The sequence below is a fragment of the Eulemur rufifrons genome, chromosome 18 (assembly GCF_041146395.1).
Source record: "Eulemur rufifrons isolate Redbay chromosome 18, OSU_ERuf_1, whole genome shotgun sequence".
In the NCBI taxonomy this organism is placed as follows: Eukaryota; Metazoa; Chordata; class Mammalia; order Primates; family Lemuridae; genus Eulemur; species Eulemur rufifrons.
Window position 1 is genome coordinate 24,408,750 of NC_091000.1, and position 9,500 is coordinate 24,418,249.

A 9,500-nucleotide genomic window follows, 5' to 3' on the forward strand; every position below is an offset into this window, starting at 1 on the left:
CCCTCACCAGATGCAGATACCAGTACCATGCTGCTTGTACAGCCTACAGATCCATGAATCAAATAAACCTTTTTTCTTTATAAACTACCCAGATTCAGGTATTCCTTTATAGCAACATTAAATCAACTTAGATATTTGTCAGCTAGTAAATGAGGTCTAATTAATGAGCCAGCTACTGATATAATTTGGATGTTTGTCCCTACTACATCTCATGTTGAAATTTGATCCCCATGGTTGGAGGTGGAGCTTAGGGGGAGGTGTTTTATCATGTGGGCACATCCTTCATGAATGGGTTGGTGCCATTCTCATGGGATTGATTGAGTTCCTACCTTTAGTTTCCATGAGATCTGGCTGTTAAAAATAGCCTAGCACCTTCCTCTCCTCTCTTTCTCTTGCCCCCTTTCTTACCGTGTGACATGCAGCTTCCCTTCCACCATGATTGGAAGCTTCCTGAGATCCTCACCAGAAGCAGATGCTGGTGCCATGTTTCTTGACAGCCTGCAGAACTGTGAACCAAATAAATCTCTTCTTCATAGATTACTGAGCCTCAGGTATTCCTTTACAGCAATTCAAAACAGACTAATAGAGCTACTAATCAAAAAAAAGAGTGAAGTTGGCTCCCTTGGGAGTGGAGGTGTTTGAAAGTCTTCCTCTGCTCCTTTAATAAGTGCTATGCTGGCAAAAAGTAGTGAGTAAAATGGTTGTACTGAGAATTAGAAAGACTCTCTGCATGAAAATAGTATTTAAACCAGCACCTGAAAGATAAACAGAAAAAGATAAGCAAGAGTCAGTTAAAGTAAGATTAGAGGAGAGTATTTCAGGCCCAGGGAACAGTTCAGTAGCTTATTTATCAAAGATATCGGGATGGGAGGGTTCACTCTACATCAATTCACACTTTTCCTGGCCCTTGTGTCTTGATTTTTACTAGAAAAACAACCTCCACTTCTCTCAGGCAAGGATATTTTTGCCCAATGTTGGAACACATTACCAAACCCTAGCTAATCAGCAAATCTCATTACCTTAGCTATAGTGATTGCTTAAGAAAAAGGATGTCATCCAAACAGAATCAATGAAACTTCCACTGAGAATTCTGGAATAATATCTGTTTCCTGGCTACCTACACCCAGAATTTTTATTATCTAAGAGGCAATAAATCCCCCCACCATTTTTTTTTTCATAAACCAGTTGGAAGATTTTATTTCTCCCTTGCGACACACAGAATCCTATCTGTTAAAAGGCGAAAGCTTTGAGTGAGACACGGATTATCTTGATGCTTTAAGGGAGTTGAAACAAGACCACTTTATTTTCAGTCTGTTGACCAAGAAAAAGAGTAGCATTTAAAAAAAAAAGGATTAAAAATACACAAGGACCAGAGAAGGCCACAGTAAAGATTTACACCTGACTTTAAGACTAAGAGAAGGCCATGAAAGGTTTTTAAGCAAGAAAATGATATGATTAAATTTGCATCAATATAATTTTGGTTAAAATCAAAATAAATATTAAAATAAAAATGAGATTACCATATAATGTCAACAGTGATGGCTTTTTACCAATTGCAATCTATACCAGCCTAACCTTTTTGACACCAGGGATGCGTTTTGTGGAAGACAGTTTTTCCACCTACGGACTTGCAGGAGTGGGTCCAGCCACCTTGACTCCACCTTAGATCAACAGGCCTTGGATTCTTACCGGGAGCACGCAAGCTGGAGGCCTCGCATGCGCAGTTTGCAGTAGGGGTCCCTCTCCTATGAGGTTCTGATGATGCTGTTAATCAGACGGGGCGGAGGGCTGGCTTCGGTGGTGATGCCAGTCATGGGGAGTGGCTGTGGGTGCAGGTGGGGTTTCGCTCACCTGCCCGCTGCTCACCTCCTGTTGTGCGCCTGGTTCCTGGCCTGCAATGGACAGGTGCCGGTTTATGGCCCCAGAGGTTGGGGACTGCAGATCTACACAATGTAAATGTCATTTGTATGAGTACTATATATGAAATATTAGTGAATATAATGGTGAATAACACTAGATTATAATTTCTAATACCTCCTAATGGCAATTCAGTAAAATGTGTCAAAACAGTTGAGTTATAATTCTAAGAACTGGCTTGTATTCAAATTGAAGCATTTCTTTTAATTAACAAAGACTTGCTAGAATTACTATTATAAAGGCTTACTTTAACTTCAAGGAACTAGGACTGGCAATATATCAAAAGTTGTAGTGCATTGGTATGCCATTGGCACATGTACAAAGATGAAATGGAATGTAAATCAAAATTGTGATGCACTACAGACTGTCAGATACAACTTCCTGAGATAAGAAAATCCCATCAGAAATACTGATTTAAAAAACAAAAACAAACAAACAAACAAAAAATGAATCATGACCAATATTCATTGAATGCAAAAAAAACCCCTCAATAATCATATCCACTATATCAATGACATTGCCTTTGGAACTCAAATGTGCTGTTAGTATTTGACAGAACTTCAAAATGGGAAATTTTAATATCTAAGGTGAAGTAAATAGAAATGGATTAACAAAATCTTATGCAACATTATTGTACAAATTGCCAATATCCCTCAGAAGTTAAATGTTTACTATAGTAAAGAATGCCACTAAGAGGATAATTTTTCTTCTCTTACTAGATGGATTCAATTGTTTTGTTCAGAACTTCAGTTTAATTACGAGCATTCTGTGGACTCTAAGATAGACATGACCATGAGACAAAAGCAACACATAGCTATAAATATTTCCTTTCAGCAAACATGCAAAATAATCTGACCTTAACAAATTCAAATCAACTGTATTTGTAACTCAGAATTGTTAATATATATGTGTATATATACATTATATATACACATCTATACACACATACATTATATACACATATACATTATATATACACACACCACATATATAATATTGCTTATATATAACTTATATAACTTATTGGTTAAATAAATTAGTGTGACTGTCTTAGGATTATGCATTTGTGTAATACAGAAAAAGTAGATTGAAAAGATTTAAGTACAAGTTTGTTAATTCATGTCATTTGAATGTACTAGTTAAATTTTCTTGCTAAAGGACCTATTAATAAACACTTTAGTAAAGAAAATGAGCTCTCACTAATTTATTTTTGTGATTAAGCAGATTTTATATATTGGGGCCATTTTGTAGGTGTGAAACTTTTTAGAATTTTCTTAGGATTTATTTGTTAGATTATCAGTAGGAATTGTTCTTTTTAAATTTTTTTATAGACTATCATAATAGTGGTATATACAGTAAATTAAGAGTACCTTTCCTCTGGTGGTACAATTCTAAGATATCAATATATATGAAAACATGTTGGGCTTAGACTATACTGAATTAAAACTCAAGAAACCAATAACATTAACTGAAACATTATATTGACAATTTGTAAACTCTTGATAACTGTTGCGGGTGGAAACCTACATAGGTAACCAAATTGAATCTGACCTTTTCAGTTAGACCTAAGAGAGTATGATATCATGTCACACAAGTCCCATTAACAAACAAAAACAAATTTAATGTTATCCATAACAACACTATACAATTGCATAATATATTCCCTAGGATTGTACAAAATGACATAGAGGAAAATTGTCAACTTCACTCAATATTGAAAATATTTCAAGGAAGAAAATGGGATTCTAAGCACTATTTGCAAGCAAGAGATAAACGAAGAAGAAAGAAAATATCAGATAATTACTGAAATTCCAAATTAGATATAAATAATGAAGAATATCCAAAGTTTAGTGGATGCATCACCCACATCAATTTCTACTCTTATTTCTTCCCATCATAACCTCATTCCATACAGAAAATAGAAAGTTGACTCCTTCCCCAATTGCAATGTCAGATCTTGTTGAATCCATGTACCAATATTGGATAATGAGAACTGAGGGGGGAAGTTTTTATAAGGTTTCTAGGAAAGATATCACCTCTGAACATTGTGTCTGAGTGTGATGACAGGAATTCCTGCAACCGTATTGCTACCTGGCAGATGATTAAGCCAATATACGGAAGCAAAAGTATTAGGAGTCTCCTGGAGAAGTGGTACCAAAGCCCTGAAGATACCTTAACTCTGAACACTTTGTTAGGCAAAATTTCCATTTCTAGTTTAAGCTGGTATTTTTTGTTCCTTGAAGCTAAAAATACTCTGAGAATATTTAATTTGTTCTATTTTTAAAAATGTAGATTTAAAAAATTATCCTTTCTCTATTGTCTATTTTTTTAAGTTACATTATGAGGCATATTTCCAAATGTCATACAAGTAACCTAATTCTAAACACTCAACATGTTTGCTAAATATTCAACAATCAAATTCGAAAGCATCTTTAAAATAGTTAATTATTCGGCATAAAAAGTTGATCTTTATTAGTGTTTTCTTTTCAATTATTACCCTATAATTACGAGTAACTTAAAAAAGAAATACTAGTTCATAACGGAATGGGCCTTTAAAAACATGAACTATAAGTATCTTTATTTAAACACCCAAGCAGTTTTGAGTTTATTCTTAAGAGAAACTAATCTTTAGAAAATTAGAAATAATACTAAAATGAATAAAAATCATTTTCGGACATGTCTTCACCATTGAAATATTAGGTTTTATTTCATATTTTCTCAGTGGCTATACAAAAATATTGACAACATGAAAATACCAATATTAAACAACTGTAAAAATTATATCTTTACCAACTAGAAATTTTCATTTAAAATTTTAAAAATAAAGTGTCAAAAGGCATATAGTTATGGAACTGGCTTTAGACATAAGCAGACATTTAAACAACAGACTTGGCAATATTAATGGGAAGAGAGAGGTGGAGTGGAAACAGTGGCTCAAGGCATGTCTATGTAAATTAGCTTTACTGGAATGCTTATCAGAAAAGTGAAGATTCTACCTATTTATCAACACACTTGGGCACAAAAGATTTAATCTTCTTGAAAGAATGAACCTCTACTGCCAACTAGGATGACGTGATATCATGACACACAAAATAAAAAATTTAAAATGAACAAAATTTAAATAAATTTATCAAGGAAATCCACAAGATCATCAATTTTTTTAAGTTGACTTAGTCATTTCTCACAGTAAATGCTGGAAACAAGTAATTTTTACTAAGATGGTAGATTATTGTGTCATTAAGCTAGACATCTGATACCATGTCCTAGTAACTCCTAGTATACATGAGAGGAAAACTCAATTGCCTGATATTATGTTCATAATACATATAAGCATTATCAATATTGCTCAAATATTAGAACATTTTTACAGATTATCCAAAATAAAATGTGAAGACTGGACACACCTACTTCCCAGTCTTCTTGTTTGGTAGTCTCCCTTAACAAATCTCTGCTTTTGATGTAAACACTTCTCAACATAGTGATTCAGAGAGCCAATGAATTAGAATTGGCATGGGTTCCACATAAATTCTTATAATGTATAAGTATTTACCAAAACATACGTTAATGAAGATCAAAAGGCAAGACACTTTTAAAAGGTTTACTATAGGTTTTGCATAAGGTACATTCCGAACAAATGTTTTAGATGTATTGAGAATATGAAGCTCTGAAAGCAATAGAAAACAATACAGATGTATTGTGTGTATATATATATTTAGGGTGTTCAAAATGTTTTGAAGCATGACATCAAAGCCATCTAAGTAAAAGACTGAAAATTTTGAGCTTAAAACTTAACTTTGGAACAACCTTTAAAACTATAAAGGAAGTGAGACTATCAAAGAGGAAAGTCTAAAATGTCCTTAATTTGCAAAGAAATCTAACAAGTCCATGTAAGTAAACACTCCAACAGGAAAACAGATTAAGATCATGAAACATTAATTCACAAATATGAAAATATAAATGGCCAATACATGCAAGAAATGCTGCTTAACTTCTGTAATTTAAAAAAAGTGAAATAAAGCAATGGTAAAATATTTTGTTTTACATATCATGTTGAATTGGCCAACAACTTAAACAAAACCCCTTGTTCCTTAAAGTATGTGGAAATGGGCATTTCCCTCCACTGAAAATGGAAATATAAGTGACACAAGCTTTCTAGGCAGCCCTTGGACAATACTTATCAAAATTATTTTTAAAAATTGCTTGCTTTTTTTAACCACTAATTCTACTTCTTAGCAAAATAATTAGATATTTGCACACATGAGTTTGCAAGGATGTTTACCTCCAAGTTATTTATGATAGAGGGAAAAAAAGGAGGAAACAATCTAGCAACATATATATCTACCAATAAGTTCTATTATAGTATACTCATTGTACAAAAGATAAAAGTTATTAAAATTATAATGCAATAATTATTTGTGGACCTGGAAGTTGACCACAGCATATTGTCAAATTAAGAAAGCAATATTAAACAAGATTTGTAACATGACTCTATTTTCCTTAAATTATTTATGTGTATATGCATACAAAAAATTTAGGAGAATATGCAATAAATTTTAACAGAAACTCTGTTTGCATAATAGGATTATATACTACTCTTGTTAATTTTTCATTGTCCATATTTTTTAATTGACTGAAAGATTTTTAATTTAGAAAATGTGCAATGTACATATAATTTCTATAAAAATAAAAAGAAACAGATTTTTCTCATTCATAGCTAAAGAAAAATATTTAGTATTTCTTTCGTATTAGTAATATATGAAACAGAAGATTTGAATGTATAGTTACAAGAAGCAACTAAGCCAAGAAAAAACACTAAAACAGCAACAACAAAACCATTTTATAGACCCTTTTGGTATGAGTGAATCAGAATTTTTAAAGTAATTATTTAAATGTAAATAAATTAACTCTTGCCTCTATTTCCAAAATAATTTGAAGCAGCACATATTAAAAGCTAATATCATAAAATCCTTAAGAAAAATATAAAAAGAAGCTGAGTAATACAGATGAAAGGCAGGATAGAAGGGAAGATCTGGGAATGGGACTAAAACAAAAATTATACTGGAAAACAGGCTAAGCAGTGTAAATTTATCAGAAAATCAGTTTCTGATCAATCAAGTTAATGGGTTGTATAATTCTTCACAGTCTAATAAAAGGAGACATAAAATCATAAAAATAGAGAAAGTTAACTTTTCTGAACCCTGAAAGACTATGACTACATGAAATATAAAACAGATTATAAAACAGTTTTCAAATTGAGTTTCTATGTTCTCTATATATGACTTTTATAATATTGGTATATGGCAAAAACTTAAGGCACAATATTAAGCTGTATAGGTATGATAAGATTTAAGACAAGGCCAACTTTGGATCATCTGAATTGATACAGGTTTATAACTTAAGGAATGTAGAAGTGAGTGTTTCATAATGCAAGTCACAATTTAGATAATTAGCAAGTACCTTATTATAGTCAACTAACAGAAGGAATAACAAAGTATCCCAGAAAAGCAGTTTGTAGGCAACATTAAAACCTTTCATCACCTTAATTTAAACCATCAGGAAAACAAATGTGTTAGGATATAAATTTCAAAGAAATTCAACTATATCCTAATATTTTCAGCATTAATTCAAAATGAATTTAGGTATTTAACTGAACTTGTAAAACTAACTTATAAACTTTTGATTTCTCAAAAAAAAAAAAAAAATCCTGGATGAAAAATTCGAAAACTTCTGTTTGGAAAAATAAATTACTTTGGAATCCTTAGGCATAAGAACTATTTTGAGCATATTTTCATAAAAGAAATTAAAGATAGCAATATTATTAAAACAAGAAAGAAAATATGCAATAAACTCAAATAATTACCTCATTTCAGTTAGTTCAAAATGTAATAAAATATACCTAATTATACTTATTGTTATGAATACTGTACATCAAAATAAGAAAAATATACAATATTGAAATTAGAAAATATGCCTTTGTAAATGAACTAAACTTCTAAGATTCATTTATTTTTTCCACAAAAGAAAAAAATGGCATTGTATAAAAAAACCTTCCAATACAAAATTTACTAAACTAAGCTGCCATCAGGTGGGATTTGAAATTTACTGAGGACAATTCAGGCAGAGATAACTATCCTTTCCCCACATGCTGCAAATACTGGCTGGTGAGGTAAGTTTTTCTTTCCTAGTGCCTCTGGGCCAGGGCAATGCTGAGGGGTTTGGAGCCCAAGATGCGGCCATTCATCTCAGTCATTGCTTTAGTAGCCTCCTCAGGAGAGGAGAAGCAGATCAAGCCAAACCCTTTGCTTTGACCTTCTTCTTGCATTACCTTAACTCTGCTAATTGATCCAAATGAAGAAAATTCCCTTCGTAGTGTTTCATCATCAATGGTGTCATCAAGGTTCTTAATATAGAGCTTTACCCCCTGGAACCCACGAAGTCTTTCCTTTTTCAGCTGTGCAAACATTTGCTTTAACTCAGCCTGTCGCTCTACTTTCTTTTGTGCCCGGCCTACAAAAATCAGCTGCCCATTTATATCCTTCCCATTCATTTCTTCAACTGCCTTTTTGGCAGCCTCATGGCTATCAAAACTCACAAAGCCAAAGCCTTTGGATTTCCCACTGGAATCTGTCATCACCTTAACACTCAGGGTTTTGCCATATTTGCTGAAAACTCCCTTTAGTCTCTCATCATCCATGTCTTCTCCAAAGTTTTTGATGTAAACATTGGTGAATTCACTGGCTTTGTTTCTGAGTTCCGCTTCCCGATCTTTTCGGTTTTTGAATCTGCCAACAAACACCCTGCAGTCCTTGAGCAGCTTTCCATTCATTTCCTCAATGGCCCTGTCTGCAGCACTCTGGTTCTGAAAGTGCACAAATGCATAGCCCTTGGAGCCTTGGTCATCGCTCATCACCTTGGAAGACAGGATCTTTCCAAAAGCTGAAAAATGTTCATAAAGGGTTTTGTTATCTATGGATTTGTCCAGATTCTTAATGAACACGTTCCCAATTCCAGATCTCCTTAAGTAGGCATCACGTTGAGACCACATGAGACGGATGGATTTGCCTTTTACCACGTCAAAGTTCATTGTGTCCAGGGCCTTCTGAGCATCAGCCAGCTGCAAGAAGTTCACGTAGGCATAGCCCAGAGAGCGGCGCGTGACCACGTCCCTGCAGATGCGGATGGACAAGACAGGCCCCACAGTGCTGAACTTCTTGAACAGCAGGTCCTCGGTGACATCCCCATGCAGGTCACCCACATAGAGGGAGGCCATGCGGTACTTGGCTGCCACATTCATCTCCTTGCTCCTCACCAACGTGGGCCTATCCCAGGGTCTTGGAGCAATCCCTGCGAGAGGGACACTAGACCACAGCTCAGGCCTGGCTCAAGTGTGGTGGCCTCGGGATAACCACGTAGAGGCCAAGCGGTGGAGTTCAAGTACTGCTCCTCCAGCTTAGGCAAGAGCCTCTTCAAAAAGCCCCGCAGCAGCCAATCTGACCCTCCCTGGGAGTTGGCAATGGAACTTCGAAATCTCAAAGAAAGGTTATTAGGACAAGATTTCCTTCCGCTCCAATTTGTGAGAAAAC

General features: G+C 34.2%; 1 protein-coding gene across 1 annotated transcript; it reads right to left on the bottom strand.

The window, feature by feature from the left end:
• Window positions 1–8,098: 8,098 nt before the first annotated feature.
• Window positions 8,099–9,211, bottom strand: PABPC4L (poly(A) binding protein cytoplasmic 4 like). The gene has a single exon (XM_069493460.1). The coding sequence runs from the start codon at window positions 9,209–9,211 to the stop codon at window positions 8,099–8,101; it is 1,113 nt and encodes a 370-aa protein (XP_069349561.1).
• Window positions 9,212–9,500: the final 289 nt, after the last annotated feature.

Coding starts and splice junctions, on each gene's coding strand:
- PABPC4L (XM_069493460.1), bottom strand. CDS start 9,211: ATGAATGTGGCAGCCAAGTACCGCATGGCCTCCCTCTATGTGGGTGAC.